The 24,619-nt window shown below is 40.8% G+C and overlaps 1 protein-coding gene across 3 annotated transcripts; it reads right to left on the reverse strand.

Annotated features, from left to right (window-relative positions):
* Nucleotides 1-1,109: 1,109 nt before the first annotated feature.
* On the reverse strand, nt 1,110-7,314 carry LOC117420585 (uncharacterized). Of its 3 annotated transcripts, none has more exons than XM_059033422.1 (5): nt 7,253-7,314; nt 3,271-4,453; nt 2,980-3,147; nt 2,429-2,524; nt 1,110-2,263 (listed from the first exon to the last, which is right to left on the reverse strand). In XM_059033422.1, the coding sequence occupies exons 2-5, from the start codon at nt 3,994-3,996 to the stop codon at nt 2,144-2,146; spliced, it is 1,110 nt and encodes a 369-aa protein (XP_058889405.1). In that variant the 5' UTR covers nt 3,997-4,453; nt 7,253-7,314; the 3' UTR covers nt 1,110-2,143. The 3 variants fall into 3 exon arrangements, with proteins under 3 accessions (XP_058889405.1, XP_033889945.2, XP_033889947.2); XM_034034054.3 differs by lacking the exon at nt 7,253-7,314 and having other exon boundaries at nt 3,271-4,134; nt 4,264-4,818; XM_034034056.3 differs by lacking the exons at nt 2,429-2,524; nt 7,253-7,314 and having other exon boundaries at nt 3,271-4,818.
* Nucleotides 7,315-24,619: the final 17,305 nt, after the last annotated feature.

Below are 24,619 nucleotides of genomic sequence, written 5' to 3' on the forward strand. Positions count from 1 at the left end.
CTAAACATATTTCATAATTACATTTAAATCATTTGACAATGAGACCTTTCACTCTGCTGGCCATGCCTAACTCCACATAGAGAGAGAGAGAGAGAGTAGATTTTGATATTTTTATGCACAAACCCTTGGTCACAAATCAATGTCGACCACTTATTTTCTTTGACTTTGTGTTGGGAGGGCTAGGCGCAAGTGATCAGACAAAGGCAAGAAATCTGGCAGCCATTGAAATAATTATGCTACTAAACACTTATTTAATAAAAATAAAGTAAAACAAATGATTTTTAAACAAATAATAATAATAAACAGTTACAATTTTGGATGCGTTCAGCAGCAACCCACTGGAGCACCTTAAGCCCCACCCTCTATAAGCCTGTACATACAGGCCGTGCAGCCTTTTATACATACCTGCATCAGTTAAACCAATTTGAATAAATTGAAACCACATTTTATTCCATTTCATCTAAATTCTCACCTGCAATTAAATATTTTAAACAAGGCTCAGAATTAACAATTTCCTCGGTTCATTTAATATACACATTGAACAACAACAAACGCTACACTGTAAACCCTGATAAGTTCTGCTAACTCAAAAAAATTGAGGCAACTGATTGCCTTTGATTTTTTGAGTAATGAAACTTAAAATGAAAATGTATACAGTACTTACTATTCTTAGTTAATATAGCTTTCAAGTTTAATTAAACTATACTTTAAAATAGTATGATGATGAACTCAATTATTTTGCTAATTAAAACTCAATACATTGAATTAACAACAACTTACCATTTGAAGTGCACTTAATGTATACATATTATGTTGTCATAACTTAATGTGTTTGTGTTCTGCTTACTGATTTTTTTTCTTACACTTTACTTAACATTTTTAAGTTGTGGTAACTTCAATGTAAATTTAAAAATATAACTTAGTGGAACTCAAAAGGCAATTGTACGGTTAATCTTTTTTTTTTAGGCAACTGATTACCTGAGGTCAATTGAGTAGCACTAACTCAAAATAAACAATACATGCAATATATAAAGTTAACACAAATAAAAAAAACATGTTCAAATGCATAATTAAAACATGAAGAATGTTTTATTGTAACGATAACAATTTGAAAATTGTGTTTAACAAAGGTGCAATAATGGTGTCATAACCACATAAAGTATTTGAGAGGTCTGTTACTTTACACAGTGCAACTTTGCTTGGTAGTGTGAAAAAGAGGTTAAGTGATCCTGTCTCTCTGAATCCCAAATCATCACCAAGCCCCTACTCCCTAGATACTCCCATAGAGATGTTAGGATAAGTGTAAACATGGTTTTAAAAAAAACTCCATCCAGCCTATCAGAAGGCAGGGTGGGGTTGTTACTCAGATCTACATAGGAGGTAGGGGTCTATTTGGGATTCAGAAAATGACTATGACTATTTTGAGGTAGCCTCTGCTTCCAGATGTTGATAGTCTCTGAGAAAAAAAAAACATTTACCATGAGCGTGCTTTTCAACAATTCTCTAGAAAAAGCTGTCCAGAAGCATGTCGGCAGAGTATGTGAGCAACCTAAAAAATTATATTAAGTAGAATCAACTGCATGAAATGATTAACAACAAACTAAAGCTGGGCTCATAGGTGCTGCCCACAACTGTATTACAACAATTCTGTTACATCACCTTCACCTTCCACTCGCCTGCCTTAGGCCATATGACTAAAGTAAAACACTTCTGTGGCCTGTAAAGTTTGCTTTCCCTGTTAGAAAACAAAAACTCAGGATTTGTTCTGTATTCCAGCTACCATAACAGCTCTTTCAGTGCCCTAACTAAGATCACAAGAAAATAAGAGAAATGAAACTCATATACTGACTGTAAACTCAAAATGTCTTCCACAGTATAAAAATAATGCATCCAACAGAACCCAGGCGGATCGTGTCTTTGGTCAATCACTACACATGTATCAGCAAGTCATTCTTTAAAGCCTGCAGTCTTGGCTTAAGTTTCCCATCTTCTAGGCCCAGCAGGATTTTCTGAATGAACTCAAAAGTGTTGGCCAGTTCTTTTGGATAACTCAGATGTAGAGCATAGATCAGACCGAATATTACCAGGAAAGCGTCAGCCAGTCTGGGTAGGTTGGTCACCATGACTTCACTCTCCAGTGAAGTCAATGGACAATGGAAATCTTGATTGGGTTGAAGTGGATCGGCTTTTCAGTGTTGTCACTGACGGCTGTAAGGATGGCGACTGGTGCATCACCAACATCTGGCTCATCAGAATCCTCCACCTGAAATGCACAAATGACAGGAAAAGTAGCATTTAGAAGACAAAGGTTAAGACTCCAGTGACTGAAATAGCTTTGAAAACTTACTGTATAACAACCACAAATTGATATAATGTTGAATTGGAATGCGCACAATCAACACACACACCAGAGGGGCAAAAAACTAACCCTGCATGTCTTGAAAAATCCAGAAACGTCCTCACACAGCAACACAGGAAGGGCATAGAGCACAGTGGTATGCCTTGTGTGGACATCTTGTTGGTCCTGAAGAGATAATAATCCCAAATCCATTTTGAGACATAGGTCTAATCTCAACATCATCCCCAAGCCTTCACGCCCTATGCACTCTGGAGATCTGACAAGATTTGGCAGGTGTTAGCAATATGCCATACATTCCAACTAGCCTATCAGAGGTCTATGTGGAGCTGCTAGCATATTGCTTACGTATCCTTTCAGATCTCCACAGGGCAGGAGGGCTTAGTGTTGACCTTCATATTGGGTCATACTTGTCTACCTGGCACACAAATCTTGTGAATAGTTAGAATGGATACATCATGCACAAACTCACCAGTACATGAACCCTCAGATCACTAAAGTGATAACAATGTACAAGTATTCAACCAGAGTCAAATAGATTATGCTTGATTTACTTTGACCCAGGTCTGATTCCCATCTTTAGATATGCAGTGACCTAGTGACGTATGCATTGACCATCTTACCTGTAGATCATGAATCCTCAGAATGTCAGCCAAAGCATCAGATGTCTTTCCTGTCTTTGATGCCCTCTGTCGGTATAAGGTCATCAAGCGAAGAGTGTGGCGGTCAAGCTCTTCATAAAAGATGTTCGGCAAGTTCTGGTTTGTGATCCGTTGGAATTCGGCATACACCTACACACAGAAACGACAGACAAGTGACAGTATTCAAGACAAGTTATTTAATTTATCTTATGTACATAAAAATTATATGGAAAAACAAAATATTGGTGAAAAAACAAAGCTGTGCAATTTTACCTGCGACTCCAAACATAGAGCAGGCCAGCGCTCAAGGATATCTCTCACAGGTGGGCTGTTGGTGACTACCTCCTGCCGCCGCAGGGCAAATGTCGTCTGCATCATCCTATCGATGAGGGGTAGGGTTTTCTCAGTCTTCTGAACTTCATGGATTATCTCCAGCCTCTGTCTTTCAAGACTTGCCAAGTCCTGTCCTTTGGGGAAGTCGGGCAAAAAGTTCACTTCAGCACGCTTGGGTCTCTTTAAGTTTGAGTGTGATGGTTCATTCTCTGGATTACTTCTGCTTATTTTTCCTGCGTTTACAATGACATCTTGACATCCTGCTCTCCTCAACTTGGTTCTGTAGTTACCCATTTTGTATTTTATGCTGTTCTTCCATCCATACCAGCCAGTCTCAGATCCAAGCTCTTTCAGGCAGGGGTGTTTGGAAACAAGTGCTTCAGCTGCTTTTGATAACTCTCTGTCATTCGGGTAAGCTTTGAAACTGTAAATAGTAGCTGCAAGTTTCTCTAGGATGTCATGCTTTTGATCTCTAGATAACTGAAGACACTTTCCATTTCTTTCAAAGGCAGTGTTTCCTTCTCTAAGCTTCAATTCTACCTCGTAAGCAAAAGTGGGCATGGGAAAAATACCTGGTGGCCATCTACTAAGTCGCTCTGGAGAGGACACATCTGACAGCAACTCTGTGTCTGTGGTTGAAATAGAACTGGTTTCCACCTCTGCCATGAAAAGTTTCAGTGTAGCTTTCTGTGACAACTCGTCAATGTCCACTAGGGAGATAAGTTCTCCATCAAAATCAGGGTCTTCGTACTGCAAGCTGAAGTCTACATCCAACTTGAGCTTGTCCGACTTGTAAAAGACAATCTGTCAGTCAAAAGTACAAGAGCAACTCCTTCACTTTAGAAACACAGTTGATCTAGGCACAAGTATCACCTTAGGGAAAAAATATGTTTTTAAAAAGTTGTATCACTAGTGAACCAACAGATTACTCACCTCAAGATTAACTCAGCACTCTCTCAGTAAAATGTATCTCTTGGGGGTCAACAGCAGCCTGCCATCAACAGTGTAAGCAGCAAATGTGACAGTGTCGTTGAGCTCAGATAGCAGGTGGACAGACAGACTCCCTTGTGTAGGTGACAGCTCATAGGAACGCAGATGTTCAACATACCATGACTCAAAGTGACTACAGAGGAAGGAAACATTGTAATTCACAAGATAGATCTGAGCAATTTTGCAGAATTGAGGCAGACAGCCATTCACTCCAACAGATACAAACATTCCAGTAGCATAGTGAGTGCCATCAACAGTGACTTTAGATGTACTGTAGATTGTGTTACTAGTTGTCTGTCCCTCAATGTACACTTTGACTACATCTGGTAGTGCTGAAACCAGTACTGAGGTGACACTAGATGTTTGTGTATGTGGTGTGAAATATGATGGTGCACTAAGATGATATGCCATCATGTGTTGATGTCTGGTTGCCAGAGTTTTTGAAGTTCTGTGTGTCGTGTACTACCCGTTTGAAGAAGCGATGCTTCCCCTCAAACCGCATAGTCCAGAGGTGCAATAGGGGCCCAAAGCACTTAATAAGGTCCAGATAGTGCTCGACATAGTGATGTTTGGGGCGAAGCCTAAACTCAGGGAAGACGTCTCGGAGAATCTGTCTGAGGTCACATATTTTACACTGCAAATACTGGATGGTTTCATCTGTAAATGAGGGGGATAATGCCAGCTCTACCACTTCTTTCAAGTCCATCAAGACTGCCCATGACGCGGCGCAAGATTGGCTGAGCGCTGCCCGGGTAGGGAGGGCTTAGGTCGGCAGGGGAATCCACGGCTCACCGCGCATCAGCGACCCCTGTGGCCGATAGGGCGCCTGTGGCTCTGCAGTGGAGCCGCCAGATCTGTGTTGTCCTCCGGCACTATAGGTCTGGTGGTATTACTGTGGATCTGCAGTGCGAAAAATGACGGCTTGGCAGGAGCACGTTTCGGAGGACGCGTATTCCAGCCTCCGTTTCCCGAGTCGGCGGGGGGGTTGCGAGCGGTGAGCCGGGGATACAGATAATAATTGGGCATGCTAAATTCGGGTGAAAACCGGGGTAAAATAATTGGCGACGACTACATTTAAAAAAAAAAATAAAGAATAAAAAAAAGACTGCCCATGACTTCTCTCCCTCAGGAACTGTACTACCCACCAGCAAAGGAAGGAGTCTAAGTAATGTGGCATTCTCATGCTCATTTCCACCTATTGTCCCTTTTGATGCAAAGATCTTGGGGATTGACTGTGGTCTATCAACTTTGTCTGTATGCTGATATGGGAATGATGCAATCTTACTGTTCAAATACTCTAAAATAAAGTACTTAAGGTGGATCAGCTCTTTAATGCAAAGACACAACTCAACCGGTACAATACCCTCCAAAAGATTGTGAAGTATATCTAGTGGGAAGCCTGTGATAGGGTAGAAATGCTGCAGTGACTCACGCAACACACAATCTCCTTTCACACCAAACTGACTATCACTTTGCACAACATCTTTTACATGAAGATCATGGCTGGCTTTTGTTCTCATGCAAAACTTCCCCTCTCTGACTTCAATGGACTGAATCTCATCTCTAGTGGCCATACAGAATCTACAAACATACTCTGCTCTGAAAGACTCCATAAAACCTCCTAGTCCATGAGCGGCAAGATTGTCAGCAGAGACACACAGGACAGTGCCCTTGACATTCTGACCAATTGATTCAATGAAAACACTATCCTGTTCAAGAGTGTGAATGTCCCTTAACAAAGGTGCAAGAACGGTAGCATAACCATACTTTTGGAGGTCTATTACTTTACACAGTACTGCTAGCTGAATCATGTGCAAGGCTGACCGATACTTACTGGGCAGACTGGCAAGGACCCAGTACACAGTTTGTGAATTTTTTTAGATATGCCAAGTGGGTTTGCAATCTCTAAATCGTCAATATATAGCTGCAGTGACAGTTTAAGCTCTCCTGTTGCTAGCAACTCATTTTCTTGATAATATGAACCATCTTGGTGGGACATATAGTGACTCTGAAGAGCATTTGATTCTGGGATTTTGCTCAAAATGTCAGTGTTTTTGATCAGCTCCTGAATCATCTGAAGTATTGGAACATACATTGTTGTGTGTCCTGGCTGTCCTGGCTCTAAAACATTCTGCACAGGCATTACCACAGGGTCATTTTTCTCTACAAATGTTTTCCTACGCTTGGCAGATGAAAACTTTGCACCTCTAGCAGTGGCACTGACAAGAATGTTACTGTCCATAACAGCATCAACTACTTCATCAAGGATGGTATCACAAACAGTGTGGTCATGCTTCTGCAATATATCACTGACTGTCTCTTTAATTAGAGGCCTTGACAAGGAGAATATCTGATTCAAGTGTTCAATGATTTCTTGTGTAGCTGTGTCTGAAACATGAAGGATGGTCTGCATCTTCAGGAATAAAGAGGCAATATTTAGTTGCAACTGGTTCCTCAACTGCCCTATGTCACACTGTTTCTCTGGAGCATCATGTATGTCTGTGCTCTGGCTAGGACACTCATCACAAGTCATCAGTGGTAGTGGAAGGAGGGGTATCAGTTTCCTGATGAACTAAAGCATCATGGAAGTCTGACCTAGTATAAGCTTGGTGTTTTCTACTCTTGTGGGTATTGAACGATGAGTATACATTTGTGCGGTCATGACAGCTCTTAAACGGGCATGCCAACATCTCATGGTTTTTTAAATGTCCCCCTTGGACTGACTCTTGAATAGTGACTATGCTGCAGGCGATAGTGTTTTAGCAACTCTGTCCTGGAGTGAAATATGGCCGCACACAACTTACAATTCCAAGCCATTCCATTCCATCAGCAACCCGGAAGCATAACAAATGTTGTTACCCTACATGGTGAAGATAAACATGATAAACATGTTTATAGCAAATATAATCCAACGTGTTTTTGTAAAGTGTACCTTTCACTGCTGGGATATAGCATAGGGCCTAGGCTAGCTAGATAAGCACCAGCATCATTCAGTCAAGCCTGTAGAGAGAAATAGAGATCTCATAAGCAAAAATGAATTGATGTCCTATCCTCATTTTGAAACATGACAAATAATTTGAAACCTTAAGTACTTGGTCAACTATGCATTTTCATTCAAAGCCGATTTAATCAGAGCTCAATGGCTAAATTGACCTGCAATAGATTGTAACATTGACATACTCAGAGTAAATGAGATTAAAAAATGTCAAAGAAACATGGCAAAATATCAATGTCACCGCCTTACCTATGTCCCTCCCTAACAGTTTCAAAACTAAAAACAAAATACCTTTACTTGATAACTATCATGGAGCAAAATACTCAGCTACACCATGTTAAAGGCTGCTAATGTTACACCTATCTTGTCATAGCCACATGCTCTACTCTAAGCCACCATTTTGTGCACCTGGCGCCACCACGCGATTTCATCAAAAACGTGCACGGCCATCCAACATTACAAGTTTCTTCAGGCTTTTTCCAGGCTAGCTAGCTACTAAAGTTTACAGGCTAGCAGGAATGGCTTTCATAGCTACATGCAACCTATTTGAAACGAATGGAAGCTTGAATTATTTAGCTAGCTACCTAGGTTGATAAGTAAACTTCAGGGTTGCTGAGAGCCGTCATGGGCCCCGGGGAAGGATTGGTATGTCTGGCTGCCACGTGTAATAGTCATTAATCAGAAGCTTACTTAACATCAAATAACATATGTTTTTAGCATAAACTACATTTTAATGGTGTTGCTATACACTTTTATTTATCCCGTGCCAAAAATAAACCACTCATCTCTGCTCTTAACTAATAGCCTGTATTGGTAAATATATTTGTATTTTAAGCAATCTAACCGATCATTCTCTAATTGTGTTTACCAGCTGAAGAAAGTACTTTATTTATTTTACACAATACCATTTTTCTAACAAACTGCTGCACTACGTTGTTTTGAGCAAATTATAGATCTTAATAATAGAATAATTCATACTGTGGTAGGTATATATTGTGCAACTTTAGGGTTCTTTTAAAGTTTTTAAAAGTCTTTAAAAAAATACATAAAATTGCTATGCCTTTTTTTCAGCTTTTTGGTGTAGTAAAATATGAAATGCGAAAGTTCAAATCATTGTGTGAAAGGAAGTGTTTCACAGCGCCTGGATACACAATCATTACACAACAGAAGCACATCGGCTCGGTGTGCAGTATGGGAGTGTTTCTTTTTAATGTTGTGGTGGGAAAGCAAAAGGTCTTGTGCAGGGCTAGTTGTTTTAAAATATTATATTATATATATATATATATATAAAGTTCCCCCTTCATCAGGGCCGCCTTCGGGGTTTTGGGCCCCGGGGAAATTTCCCCGTCTTTCCTGCCCTCTCGGTGGGCCTGGTAAACGTTACATAGTCCAAAGCTGAAGACATGTTAGAAAGCTGCCACTTAGTTGTGTTAGATAGCTAGCCATTTAACGTGTTAGGATAGGTTTGCACAGAATTCAGATTGTGATAGCTAAAGCTCTTGACAAAGCTGAAGACGTCTAAAACATAGCAAATATATGTAAACAGTGCTTACATCATTGAATCATTAGTCAGTTGAGAAGCTAATGCAATCGACATTCGTACTCCCCGAGACCTTATCCGCTGGTACACTGCTCGTCAAATGTGGAAAACAAATGTCCAGGATTGCAATGAGACACACAGGCAAACCAACGTCATGCAAAAAACACACCCGACTGGCTAGCCTGCATTTGAAAATTGCCTTTCATAAATTTCAAACATAGATTAGTTTGAAAAATAACCAGAAATATTTTAGATTTTTAGCATCTGCATCACTACACAACTATCCTGGCACTTATTCAATTCATGCTCAACTCAACTGTGTCAGCTAGCTAGCTTTCTGGCTAGTGAGCTGATTTAGCGGGCTGACAGCTTAGCAGAAATGAACTGTGAAGTTTGTAAAATTATAACAAACTATACAGACTTGATCGTGATTCGAAAGTTTACCGTATACAATTTCTCCACCGCCGCAGACAGAAGAGATTAAACGTTTAGTTAACCTACAATATTAGTTGAACTCCAGGAAGAGCCGCCATATTTTAGATGATTTTTCTTGACCGTGCCATCCAACGTCAATGACGTTTGTGACGTCGCACGTTAATGAACTCAAACTGAAAAGATTCGTGTGTCTGCAAATCTAATATCATAAATTCTCTTTACATAAAATCCCACATATAGTTCATCTGAATCAAAAACATTATTGCTACAAAATCAAAACTGAGTTGCAAGTTAAGGGAACCCAAAACGTTTGTGTCAGTACTACTATTTTATACCTTTTGTGTTTCCAATACTTAATTTTTTCAATGAGTTTAACTATTCAGGTTTACAGTGTATTGAACTTTTATAAAATAAACATTTAAATATGAAAATGAAGTTGTTGGTGAAATAATTATGCACATTTATACTGTAGGATATGGAAGTGAAAACAAGTTGTGGTACAAAATAAGTTATTAACATAAAAGAATAAACACTATTTTCAAGTCAGGGATTTTCACCAGGTCACAGTGTACCAATCACTCAGTCTGCCTAAACATCAGCAGGACTTCCAAACTTTAATTAGAAACTAAGCCAAGTAGCCAAACAGAGTATAATAAAGAAGCAATTAGATTAAACATATGTTAACATGACTTTGTTTTCTTATAGTTTTACCTTAGAATTCTGATTGCAATTTTATGAAGCTGTGGATGGTTAAAACACATACTTTGAAAAGTAAAGTACAAATTACTTGTTGAATAGGGCACTTTGTTACTTTCTCACTAGAATGAGGCTCAACTGTCCAAGGTAACTACCAGGTTAAATCAGTGGCCTGGACAATTGTGGTCAAGGAGGAACAATTGAATTAAGGGAAGAGATTGGAAAAGAGCACATTCATTTCATGTGTGGGCTAACTCATATCAAATAGTGAATCATGCGCCCAGCCAATCAAAGCACAGTGGGGGAGTAAGGTTACAACCAATAAGGATTCATCATTCCCTGAGACAGAAAACAGAGGGCATTTTGAAATCCAAAAAAGAAGGAGACAAAAGCGCAAAAAAAATGTCCAGAAGCCCAAGTGAGGAGGATGGCCAAGCCCCTCAAGCAAGGCTACAGAGAGTGAATAATTACAAAATAAAAAAGTAATCTTTTAGGCTTTGTCTGACCTGCCTGGCACTTGCAGCATCTGCAGTCTCCCCCACTGGGGCTTCAAGTTCAGCATCTGCTTCCTTCAAACCCTGTAATCTTTCCTCTGTAAGTTCAACATCACATCCATTGTGGAGAACTATGTTATGTAAAACACAACCAGCCAGGGGACCATTTACCCAATAACGGTAGTACTTGAGGTTTCAAGATCATTCTCACGATTGACCGCAGCTGAGTTCGATCGATCCTCATGTGCGTTTCCCCAAACACCTCATGAAACTGCATCTTCAGAACTACCTTAAAATTATTATTATTATTTATTATTATTTATTTCTTAGCAGACGCCCTTATCCAGGGCGACTTACAATTGTTACAAGATATCACATTATTTTTACATACAATTACATTATTTTTTTTACATACAATTCCCCATTTATACAGTTGGGTTTTTACTGGAGCAATCTAGGTAAAGTACCTTGCTCAAGGGTACAGCAGCAGTGTCCCCCACTGGGGATTGAACCCACAACCCTCTGGTCAAGAGACCAGAGCCCTAACCACTACTCCACACTGCTGCATCGTAGAAGGTGCTCCCCCAGCAAAGGTGATGAAAAGGATGCAGAGTCAATCACAAAAGAATCAATTTGTTCAATATTTTCTCAGTGATTTTAATAAGAATAGGCCTACATTTAAAACTCATTTGGAGTGGAATCGAGAGTTTGTATTGTATGACTAAGTAAAGGAATAGATTGAAACTTAATTTAATCATCTTATAAATGTGTGTTTGTGACAACCACATTTGTCTACGTAATTGATTTATTCTCACCCCAGTAATGTAAGAATTGAACACGCCTATAAAAACGTAAAACGTAAGACTGCTGAAATTAAAACAACCTGGTCTCACTAGAAAAGCGTCGACTCAGTGGCGCTTGCAATGCATCACGGCTGTTTTTACCATGGAATCTTCCGATGTACTGTGAAATGAAACGAAAATCAGCCATTTTCCCCGCCGCTTCTTACACAACCTGATCTCACAGAAAAAACGTTATCATGGTAACGTTTTCACTAGGCTCTGAAACGTTACCTACGTAACGTATTTCAGCGTTTTTGCTGCATTAACCACAATGCTTTGCAGGTGAAATTGTGATGTTTTCAAAACGTATATTCCAATTGTTGCATTTTTACCTTGATGTTTTCAAAACGTATATTCCAATTGTTGCATTTATAACGATTATTTATTTGATTTAGACCAGCCCATTTGTTTGCTTTTAAACCAATTAAATTGTTACAAAAAAATGACTATTCTATGTTCTTTCATTTTAATTCCGTACATGGGCTTGTTGTACTAGTGCTAAAATATACACTGCCTTTTTTCTTTATACATTTACACGAAACCTCGCTTAATATAATTGTAGGAGTGTCAGCACTGTACTTGCATCCAGAGTGCGTCTGCCGATGAAAGTAAAAATACGAGTAACAACAAAACAGTATTTGGTTCAACAAAGACAGTCAGCAGCTTAAACACATTTAAGCTAAGTGCTCCATGTTTCTGCGTAGTTTGAAATTTGAATGTGCCGCCAGCTGCTTGCTCTGCGGCGCTCAGCCAATAGACAGGGACGGGACATTGAAAAGAATTGTGGGATATGTGGGATCGAGTCAGAAGTTAAGGTATATTTCAAGGTTTTTGAACTAACCCCAGAGGAACAAAAAGCCGTGGACATCATGGGACCCACTGCCTTGAATGGTGTCTCTGGGGGAATAGACTTGTTTGCTGGAGAAATTCCCACATGTGAGGCGTCTGCCTCTACTAGTGGTCAAGCCAGTCCCAAGCAAAACCTTTCTCTGCAAGACAAAGACCTTTCCCGGCAAGATTCTTCCCTGCAAGATGACTTTCCTCAGCAAGAGAGAATGCATGAGAGGAACTGACTTCATGCACTCCACTCACTTTTTTTTTCATTGCAGATTCAGTCGCGACCCACTACCTCCATACTCATCCCCCAAGACACAAGACAATAATTGCTGTTTATTTGTTACTTATGTATTGTTTATTTTTATGTTTGACAATTTGTTAGACACTTAAGTTGAAGCTCTTTTCCCTGTTTCATGTGCTTGTCAGAGCAGATGCTGATTTTATTAGTTATTTTTTTTTCAAATTTCGTATTGCTGTAATGTTTCTAACTGTCAGTGTATTGTTGTCTGTTGTATTTATGCAATGTCTCAATGTCTACCTAGTTAAATAAAGGTTTGAATTGAATTGAATTGAAAAGTTAAAAATGGTGCCTTCTTATTTTTTATATACAGTAATTAAATAATATATTTCTTAACAAAACAAATTATCTTTGTATATTAACAACTGATTTCTACATCATCCTTTATGAATATGTGACACATTAAAAAGAAAAGTTCATGGCAACTGGAATTCTGTGTCATTCTTGTTTCAATGGTCAAAGACGTTGTGTATGAGACGGAGCCGAGTAGCAATCCCTGCAATGTATTCTCATCCTGCATCAGCAACAGGCTCATCTGCATCATCTCCCTCAGGCTCGACTATGTTGTTATCCTCGGGTGCTGATGCTCGCACTGCAATGTTGTGTAGCATGGTCTTAACCACAATCACAGCACAACATTTAGCTGGTGTGAAGTGTGGTCCCCCACTTGACTTGTCAGTATATCTGAACATCATTTTCCACACACCGAAGGTACGTTCAATGATGAATCTTTCCTCAGCAGCATTGTGGGGATGCAGAATAGGGGTGAGGAGATACGACCATAAGGGGTATCCACTGTCCTCCAACAACCAGCCATCGCCAAATTGCCCATTCTTTGCTGTCTGGGATATCATGGAATTGGACCATATGAAGGCATCGTGGGTACCCCCCAGCCACAATGACCCTCATGATTGCATATAGCTTGGACATTTATCGCTGGAGTAGCCTTTTCTGCAGACTTACAGAGGCTCATCTATCCCCAGGGTTATTATGGGAATTAGTGTACCATCAATTGCCCCTATAACTTCAGGGATGTTTGCAATTGAATGGAATCCTCTGTGAGTGTCACGAAATTCTGCCTGTGTTCTCGGCAAAGTAATGTACTCGGGTGCGTGCCTAACAAGTGCTGCTGTTACCGCTTGGACGCACCGTGATACAGACGCTTTGCTGAGTCCCAGTCCATCTCCTACGGTTTGGAGAAAGCTTCCTGTGGCATAGTACCGCAATGAACACAGCAATTGGACAGCTGGAGTGCATAATTGCACTCAGTGCTCCTCCTCAAATCCAGTGTGAGCAAATCCAGTAAAGTTAGAATTGCATGCCGTGGAAGCCGTTATCGTCCAATGATTTCTCTGTCACTAAGTACATCTAACCGTTTTAAGTTTGTTCTTATGTTGGCATTAATTCTTACTAATCTACTGCGCTGGTGGCGTCTGCGATGATTAAGTTCCACAATTCTGTGAATTGCAGCCATACTGCCAGATACAGCAAGAGGGGATGTTCACGCAATGCATTTATGTACTTTCAAGACTCACATCTCTCCTCACGATTACCCCAGACCACTCGTGAACCCACAATGCTATTCACAAACTACTTGACTAACGATGGTGTTTGGGAAACACATCAGATTTTACATGTTGCTCTTACGATGGTCTTATGATGTTCGTTTGGCTCAAGTTGCTTTTGGGAAACGGCCAAACACTGGAATCACATTTTGAGGATTCCAAATGTTCGCTCAATTACAGTACAAGCACATTTAAAAGTACGGTTATATCTCTGTTGAGCAGGGGTCAAGGGGTTGAGCAGCAGTGTCCCATATCAACCAGCCTCTCAATTGAAATGCAAACACTAACACTGTTGATGGTTTGCTAAATCGTTACATTTGTATGTAAATGAGGACACTCCCCTAAAGTTGAGCCCATGTTCAGGGCTACCGCTGACTTGCCGGGTGGGCACTAAAACACGGTTGCTAAATCACAAAGGTGGGCAAAGTCTGTTTGCCCACAAGCGCGCCTGATTCTGGTGCTCTAACTGTCCCCAAAAGTGTTTTTGTGATTGCCTTAGGGGTTTGTGAACGTTGATAAATAGGGCCCTGTGTGTTTTATCCTTGTGCAAAAAGAAAGTAACTGATTTATTTAACTATGTTAATACAAAATGTATTATATCCCATGTTAATTACATTACCAGTTCTATTATGCAGATCAGAATCTTTTAAAAACTGGAACTATAACTACAAAAATGATCATTACGTACATTCAGCAGGTATTAAAACAGTATGTGCATGCTTAATCGTGTATTTGTAACACATTGGGAGGGAGCTGTTCCTTTTCTCTTTATACAGTGACACAAACCTCCATTGCAGTGCCTTGCATAAGTATTCACCCCCCTTGGACTTTTCCACATTTTGTAGTGTTACAACCTGGAATTAAAATGGATTTAATTGGGATTTTTACCATTTGATTTACACAACATACCTAACACTTTGAAGGTGCAAAATATTTTTTATTGTGACACAAAAGTTAATTAAACAAAAAAAAAGACATTTGTTGGTTGCATAAGTATTCACCCCCCTGAGTCAATACTTGGTAGAAGCACCTTTGGCAGCAATTACAGCTGTGAGTCTTTTTGGGTAAGTCTCTACCAGCTTTGCACATCTGGATCCTGCAATTTTTGCCCATTCTTCCTGGCAAAATTGCTCAAGCAATTTTCAAGTCTTGCCACAGATTCTCAATCGGATTGAGGTCTGGGCTTTGACTGGGCCATTCTAAGACATTCAGGTTCTTGTTTTTAAACCACTCCAGTGTAGCTTTGGCTGTGTGTTTAGGATCATTGTCCTGCTGGAAGGTGAACCTCCACCCCAGTCCCTGGTCTCTTGCATACTGAAACAGGATTTCCTCTAGAATTTCCCTGTATTTGGCTCCATCCATCTTGCCCTCAGTCCTGACCAGTTTCCCAGTCCCTGCCAATGAAAAGCATCCCCATAACATGATGCTGCCACCACCGTGCTTCATCATGGGGATGGTGTTCTCAGGGTGATGAGCAGTGTTGGCTTTGCGCCACACATAGCGTTTTGCGCTAAGGCCAAAAAGTTCAATTTTGGTCTCATCAGACCAGAGAACCTTTTTCCACATGTTTGCTGTGTCTCCCACATGCCTTTTGACAAAATTCAAACGGGTTTCAGCCTGCCTACTCTGCGCGCTTGGTCACCCGCCTGGAATGTGGAATGGTGAATGTGTTTCTCCCATAGCTGAATGGTTGTGTGTATAAGCCTGTATGTTTTCCTATTACTACCTTTGCAGTTAAAAAGAAATAACATGCCACTGCTCTTTGAGCCTGTGCTCCACCCTGGCATACACTATGCGCTGACACGTTGTGTGACTGCATGCAGTCCAGAACCAGGTTATCGCCGCTCTGCACCATGGTGCAACACCGTGCGCTCCCTTGTACTGCTCTCCTGATTCTGTGTATTCACCCCGGTGTATGCTATGTGCTACCCCGAGTTGTGTTTTCACGCGGTTAAGGCTGGGCATCTCTCAGTCGGCGCCCTCGGTGTTTAGATGCTCCATGCCTCAGTGCTTAGCACAACAGCATGTCAATAACACCTGCACTCGGTGCCCCCGATGCTTCAGTGCACCACTACTGTATTCTACCTCACACAGTGTCCTCGGTGCGTCTGCACCCTTGGTGCCTGAGTGCTTCAATACACGGCTGAGCCGTACGTGTCGTTGGGAGCCTCTGGCCAGGCAGCAGGCTCAAGCCCATGCTGTGGCCCCAGCTCAGCTGATAACGCCGGCCCTGGAGCTGACCCCGCCTGCACCGGTGGTTGCCCTGGATGTTACGGATTTCAGCTTTACTGATGAATTAGCTGAACGACTGGTTGATCTGCCCAGTCGCAGGAAGGAGCAGTGGCCCACACAGTGCAAGCCTACCTGTCAGATGATAGAGTAGCTGCCATTTGCAACTGTCTGGCCCTGTTCAACAAAGGTTCACAGTACAACTGGTTTTGTGTTAAAAACTATTAGGTCTGATGGCCACAGCTTCATCACCCACCCAACTAGGGTTAATCCAGAAGCTCCTGATCCAAGTGTGGCTCAGTGCCTTCGGCTGCACCCCAAGCACGACAGACACCATCAGCTGACCGTGTCTCGCCTATACTGGGAAGCCCTACGCTGGTGGAGGCAAGCCTCTCATCTGAGCGAAGATGCAAGGATAGGAGTGATACACAACTGTCAATTGGTTGGGGGGGGGGGGGCGGTCTGAGCAGGTATAGGAGTTGGACCCTGGTCGGATCGCTGGACATCCCTGCACATAAATGCATGGGAGGTGAGAGCAGCCCAAAGCATTTTTGTACACTTTCCCTCCTATATCGCTGCTCCCGGCTTTTCTAGAAAAAGTCCGGTTAGAGAAAGCGTCAGGTCTCCTAGTGGCTCCCAAGTGGCCCAGGAGAATGTGGTTTTCGACCCTGTGCCAGCTGTTGCATAGCCAGCCCTGGGAGATTCCATTTCGTTTTGGATCTCCTCAGTCAGGCGAAAGGCTCTCTTTGGCACCCGGAACCAGGCAGGTTCCAGTTATGGGTCTGGCCCCTGTAAGGGACTGCTGGCTAGTTCTAGGGTTATCGGACACGGTTGTGGGTACGATGCAGAGCGCTAGGGCGGACTCCACTAGGTCTTGTATACCTATAAGTGGAAGTATTTTCAAGCTTGGTGTCTGGCTAGGAACCATGACCCTATCACTTGCCTAGGCCAGTCATATCGCAGTTCCTGCAAGAACTGCTTGATGCTGGAAGATCACCTTCCACCTTGAAGGTGTATTTAGCGGCTATCTCTGCTTGCCATGCCCCCATAGATTCTATGTCTCTGGGTGCAATTTTTGGCTACCCATTTCCTTAAAGGTGCACGGTGATTACACCCTCCTCGGAGGACTGTCCTCCCCAAATGGAGCCTTAATTCTGTACTCGAGACTCTCACGAAGGCCCGATTTGAGCCCTTACACTTCATAGAGCTGAAGTACCTGTCTATGAAGACAGCCTTCCTCTTAGCTATCACCTCCGTTAAGCAGATCAGTGAGCTGCAGTCGCTGTCTGTGCACAGCTCCTGCATGTGTATTTAGGAGGATGGCAGCAGGGTGTCGCTGCACACCAACCCCGCTTTCCTCCCCAAGGTGATTACAGCTTTCCACATTATTATTATTATTATTATTATTATTTATTTCTTAGCAGACGCCCTTATCCAGGGCGACTTACAATTGTTACAAGATATCACATTATACATTATTTCACATTATACAGATATCACATTATTTTACATACAATTACCCATTTTTACAGTTGGGTTTTTACTGGAGCAATCTAGGTAAAGTACCTTGCTCAAGGGTACAACAGCAGTGTCCCCCACTGGGGATTGAACCCACAACCCTCCGGTCAAGAGTCCAGAGCCCTAACCACTACTCCACACTGCTGCCCAGTCTGTGGAACTGGAGTCTTTTCATCCACCTCCGTTTGCTTCAATGGAGGATGAGAGATTGAATTCCTCTGCCCAGTGCGGGCATTGAGATCTGTCAATCTGACCAGCTCTTTGTCTGTCACGGAACACGGACCCAAGCACAGCTCCTCTCTAAGCAGCGTCTGTCACACTGAATTGTGGACAAAGTCTCAACTGTGCATAATGGTGCTGGCTTGCCCCACATGGTTGGGTAGCTGCACACTCAACTAGAGGGTTGGCTGCATCTTGGGCCCTTTTCAAAGGTGCCTCGATGTCTGACATTTGTACTGCGGCTAGCTGGGCTACACCGCAAACTTTCTACAGGCATATTAATACATATTAATTTGGTAGACCCTGCCTTGCCACCTGTAGGCACAAGGGTCCTTGAGGGTGTAAGTTCATGACGCTAACTTCTGGGTTAGGCAGTGCTTGTGCGTCCCTCATATGCTGCCATTCCTTCTCCCTCACGACAGCTCTGGTATACATTATCCCATACATAATGTTGGTGGTCATCTTCGAATTGAAATTGATGGAAAAAGAGGGAGAGCGACGGTTTTATACCCTCGGTGGGCAGGACCAAGTGAGTCATCCCAGGAAGGGGCCTTCGGCAGCTCTGGTATAGAGAGCTCAGCAATACCTACCTCAAGGGCAGGAATATCCCATACATAATGTTGGTGGTCGTCTTCTCTTTCAGGGAACCAGGGTTATGGTAAGTAACCTAATGTTTTGCCTGTAACCGAGTCACCCCTCCCGGATAGAAGTGGGTCAGCTCCCGCCAGGGACCGGGAGAAGGCAGGAAGCTGAAGGGGGTGGGGGGTGGACCCAACCGGGTTGGCATATAAAAAGGGGGTTTGCATGACGGGCGAGAGTGTTATGTTAAGAGTATTTGTAGACACTGTGTTTAGGGTGTAAATAATACAAAGATTGAAGATTAATAAATTGATAGTGCCAGGTTGCAAGACTGAGAGTGACGGAGAGTAGAGTCAGAGAGAAAGTCAGGAGCGTGCATAGGAACATAGCCAAGACGTGGGTTTGTTATTTTGGCGTGGTCTCAGCCCATAGAGACCCTGTATTATTAAAACAGCAATAAAAAGCTCTCAATAGAGACATACCACAACACTACAATATGTTTTTTTTACTGATAATAATGGAATTAATAACTATTATTTTATTTATATCCCACCTATCAATTCACCAGAATACCAAATGGAGGACTGTGCACCTAAGTGGAAAGAAGCAGTGTGGAGTAGTGGTAGGGCTCTGGACTCTTTACCGGAGGGTTGTGGGTTCAATCCCTGGTAGGGGACACTGCTGCTGTACCCTTGAGCAAGGTACTTTACCTATATTGCTCCAGTAAAAACCCAACTGTATAAATTGTATGTAAAAATAATGTGATATCTTGTAACAATTGTAAGTCGCCCTGGATAAGGGTGTCTGCTAAGAAATTAATAATAATAATAACAAGGTCAGGACTCAAAGAAAGAAGTAGAGCGAGCAAGGGCTTCATGATCTCCAGGGCCTAATGGAGTTCCATGCAGAGTGTACAAGAGTGCTTCAGGAATTCAACGAATCCTGTGGAAATAGATGAAAGTGGCATGGGAAAAACAGGTTGTACCAAGAGCATGGCGCCGAGCAGGTGGAGTCTTTATTCCTAAAGAAAAAGATTCTACAAGCATCAGTCAGTTTCACCCTATTTCCCTATTAAACGTAGAAGGCAAGATTTTCTTCAGCATTATTGCTCAGAGATTTTCAACTTACCTAGTAAAGAACTGCTTCATTGACACTTCAATACAAAAAGCGGGCATTCCAGGTTTCCCAGGATGCTTAGAACAGATCAATGTGATCTGGCAACAAATTCAATTAGATAAAAAGGAGAGGAAGGAGCTCCATGTGACATTCCTGGATTTGGCTAATGCATATGGTTCAGTGCCACATGAACTTCTTTGGGCAGCATTTGATTTTTTCAGTGTACCGATGACAATAACAAATTTAGTGAAAGCCTACTTTGGAGATTTGCAATTTAGTTTTTCAACTTCAGAATTCAGCCCTACATGGCAATGCCTATAAGTTGGAATAATGGCAGGATGCACCATTTCTCCTCTGGCTTTTACCATGGCAATGGAAGTAATCATTAGGGCATCAAAATGGGTAGTGGGAGGAGAGCGCTTGGCTTCTGGAATGCGACTACCACCAATTCGAGCATACATGGATGACATGACAACCATGACTACAGCCAGCATCGCAGCCGTTGTGTGTGCTGATGCGCTAGGGAGGCAATAAGCTGATCCCTGGAGCCAGCATTACACTTCAGCCATCAACACCAGACAGAAGGATATCTACATCATCATATGGAAGGAAGCGCAAATGGATGGAGACACAGAGGGATCACATTAGTTTACTATAAAGCTATGTCTTAGTTGGTGCTTATCTTGGCGAGAGTCGAGTTCAAATCAGCATGAATAATGGAATCGTGTAATGGAAATCAAATATTGATTTTGAGAAAATAAATCGAGAGTAGGCCTAGTGTCCATTATTGTTTATAAAGGCCCTGAGAATAAATGTGTATTATGTCATTGCAATCACTCAGGTGAGTCAATGTCTTGTAATTTGCCCAAACATCAATATTTTTCAGCAAGAATTTCAGGAAGTATTGTAAGGTCCCTCAGGTCATAGAATAATGCATTTTTATATATGCATCTCTAAGCAGAATACATAATAAAAAAAAGTTTTTTATGGTTTCTGAACTGCTTTCTAATATTCCCCAGAGTGTTCTGAAAAAAGGACACCGTTTCCAAGATGCTATTGTAAAAAAATAGATTCCTCAGGGGATAGTCTCGTGTCCGGTTCTAAATTAGATCTCTTCAGGTAGTGAGTTCTTGAGATTTACTATCTGGAATACTTGGTAACTTATCGAGCAACATTTTTGGTGACTTTAGAATGTCTAAATAGCATCATCTGGCGACTTTGTGAGGTTTCTCTGGCGACTTCCTGCTTTGTGGAGTTGGCAACACAGTACATGCCATTTATGTCACCAACGATTAAAACCATTTCAAAGCTTCCAAGCTTCTTTCATGCTTCTGAAAGAAAATGCACATTATTTCATTATCCAAAGTTCCCATACTGTGATGCAGTTTCAGGACAGATCTTCTTGTGATTTAGTAATCTGAACAACAATTGATTCAGTACTCGGGTGTAAATGTAAGTTTTGTTGATTAAGTTGATCACAATATGGGCAAGTTCCGAGTAGCTGATTGATCTCAAAACTTTGTCAAGTTGTGTCTTTGTCAAAGCATTCCAGTGATTCAGCTTCAACAACGTGACAAGGTAACCCATTCCCTCCCCTCCCCACAGTGTGATTAAGTACATAGATCAAGTATCAATTTAGATACATATTGTATATATGTATAAATAAATTCAGTTTAATACAATTTAGGGCAGCAGTGTGGAGTAGTGGTTAGGGCTCTGGACTCTTGACTTGTGGGTTCAATCCCAGGTGGGGGACACTGCTGCTGTACCCTTAAGCAAGGTACTTTACCTAGATTGCTCCAGTAAAAACCCAGCTGTATAAATGGGTAATTGTATGTAAAAAATAATGTGTAAAAAATAATGTAATTGTATGTAAAAATAATGTGATATCTTGTAACAATTGTAAGTCGCCCTGGATAAGGGCGTCTGCTAAGAAATAAATAATAATAATAATATAAAATCAAACTTAAGGCTTTAAACATAGCCAGAGTTAAGTGTAAATGTATTGGACTCTGAGTACAAGAATGTTTCCCAGTGTAATCCATTTGGGGCTAATTACTTTTTTTTTTTTCCGTCTGAAAAAAGTTACGGTAACTCACAGAATCACAATACCTTGCAATGTAAGTGATTGCTAAGCTATACAGCTGTGGCAGCAAACAGTCAGTGACAGACTGAGCAAAAATACAGTTAGAAAGGCTTGTCAAGTCTGACCGCAGTCACATCACCCAGTTTAAAATGTCAAATGTATTTATTTAATGTCAAATGTATTTATTTACGTAGGGTAGAACCATATAATGTCTCATTTTCAAGGGAGGTCTTGGCAAGAAGGGCGGCAAGACATTTTGCATTATATAATCAACAGTAAAACAACATAGACACAAATTTTACGAAATGCAAATTAAAACATGGGGAAGCTGTAGCATCGCGTTTGGGGTGAACTTGCTCGACGCATTTTTCATCACAATCCTCTGCCACTCTGCAATAATAAACAATGACTGAATAACATCCATCAAGACATCTTCGTGCCAAACTACATGTCCTAATAAAGTGGCCGACAGTGTGCGTATATATATATATATATATATATATATATATATATATTGCTGTGAAAAAGTCTTAGACATGTTAAATTTTTCTACTTTGATGCATTATGAGCATCAACAATTTACTCAAAGCCTCCACTAGTGTTTTCTACTATTATAACAGCCTTGACTTGCATAAAGAAGGAAAAACATTGAGTGAAATAGCTCACATCACTCGATTTTCAAGGTGTGGTATCCGAAGCATAATCAACAAGTACAGAGAAACATCTGTTAATTGACAAACCCAGGACTAGAGGACCCAAAAAGCTGTCCAACAAGGATGAGTAATACTTGAAAATAATATCCTTAAGGAATAGAAATAAGACAAGCGTTGAATTGACAACAAAACTGGCAGAAGGCACGGGTGTCGTTGATCATCCATCAACAGTCCAAAGCACCTTTGACCATTGTTCCATAGTCCAATTTCTGTGTTCTTGTGAATATTTTAACCTTAGTCTTGTTCCCCTTTCTTAAGAGAGGCATTCTTACTGCAACACATCCTTTAAGTCCTGATTTCAAGACTGACCTCAGACATATACCTGGCCCTGAATTAGATCAAGCTTTGTGGCTCCATCATTGCTGTACTTTATAACGGCTATGGTGTTGTCCTCATTCTGATTTAATCCAGGCCCTCAGTAATGGAGGACCATTTCATATCAGTTATAATTACAACCTGAATAGAGATATAATAAAGTCATTTTGCATATGGTTGTCATAAATATCAGGGATAAAATGACCCTCGGTGTGCACCACTGTTGTAAATTATGTGAGACTTATCTTGTCTGAAAACATATGCAGTCTTCCAATTCATTTGGGCTTCACTTGTTTCTGTGTTGTGCCCTTCCTGCAATACTCAGCATTTTCTGGTAGGTGGTACTGTTGTCAAAGGAAAAAAAATGTTAAATGATGTGCAGTACATGAGAACCAAACAACAAGATTATGCAGGCTCGTGTATAATAGTGGTGAGATATATGAGAAACACTTACAGAAGTTTAATTTTTTTAAAGTTACAGTAAAACTGTTATTTATCAAATAATGCCTTAATCATAGATATGGTACATTGATGACATGTGCATTGTGTTGATGTTGATAATGAAATAAAGAAATATGTAAGACAATATATGTGTATACATATCAGCAGTAGTGCAATCAATAATTGTTTGGATTTTGTTTTTGTTTTTTGTTTGTTTTATTTTTCAGAAATAATTTATTATTTTGCAAAATGATACGTGATTAGAATGTGTTAGTTTTTTTATGATTCATAGCGTTCGAATCTGAATACATTAGGCATGTTAGATCTACTTCTTGTGATTTTAAGAGGCAGAACAATTCAACAATTTGTACTTAAAACAGGACACATTTGGAAAGGAACAAGAGTAGCAAACTGGAGACTACCTTGGGTAATAACCAAAGCAAGCTTGGGGGAAGAAAATGTTCTCTCTAACGGTGGCTCCCAGAGTCCTGCTGCTTCCATGCATCTTTACTGTAATTTTATTTTCCATTAACAGCAACAATCCTGATTATTGCACTAAGAAACCCACTCAAAATGAGTCACAGGGAACCCCAGCTGTGGTTATTTAACACACCACTCCAACCTTATGGTTCTGATGGAACTGATGTGGTTTCCATAAGCTCTGCAGTAGGCAAGGTGAATTATCCCTCTATTATCTAATCAGGCACTGTACAGAACAGCTTAGGATACAGTATGTTTGTAATTCAAAACGTAATGTTTTTTTTTTTTTTCCGTCATAAATACTATGTTAAGAATAAATTACCCCCAAAAATATTGTAGATGTTTACTTTCTTGACCCACCTGAATGTATTTGTTCACAAATATAGTCAAAAGCTGTATATATATATATATATATATATATATATATATATATATATATATATATATATATATATAATGGTACTAGACAAAGGTAAAGCATCAGGGAGCATCATGAAAGTGGTAACAGGTAACAGACAGTTAGCTGCACACAAACATAGCTTTTGCACTGCAATGTGTTTGCTGGTGTATATATGGCTGCAAAGAGTATAACACTTGCATTATAATCAAGGCTTGTCCTTAGCTGGTGCTTGTCATGGTTCCTATCTATCCCATCACTATTCTATTGTTTATTGTGTACACTTCAACCAGATATGTTTAATTTTGAGTCACTCTGGACAATATAGTCTCTCTTGTCATGCGCCTATCTGGCAACCCAAGTGATTAGCAGGGTTTTTTTTTGTAGCTGGTCATTCTTAATTGATTCATTGATGGCCAATCAAGCACCAGCCACCTGATATATAAAGGGAGCCAGATCCTCTGTTTGTTGAGTGAGTTTTAAAGATGGTTCACTGAAGGCAGA

The sequence above is a fragment of the Acipenser ruthenus genome, chromosome 1, assembly GCF_902713425.1.
Source record: "Acipenser ruthenus chromosome 1, fAciRut3.2 maternal haplotype, whole genome shotgun sequence".
In the NCBI taxonomy this organism is placed as follows: domain Eukaryota; kingdom Metazoa; phylum Chordata; class Actinopteri; order Acipenseriformes; family Acipenseridae; genus Acipenser; species Acipenser ruthenus.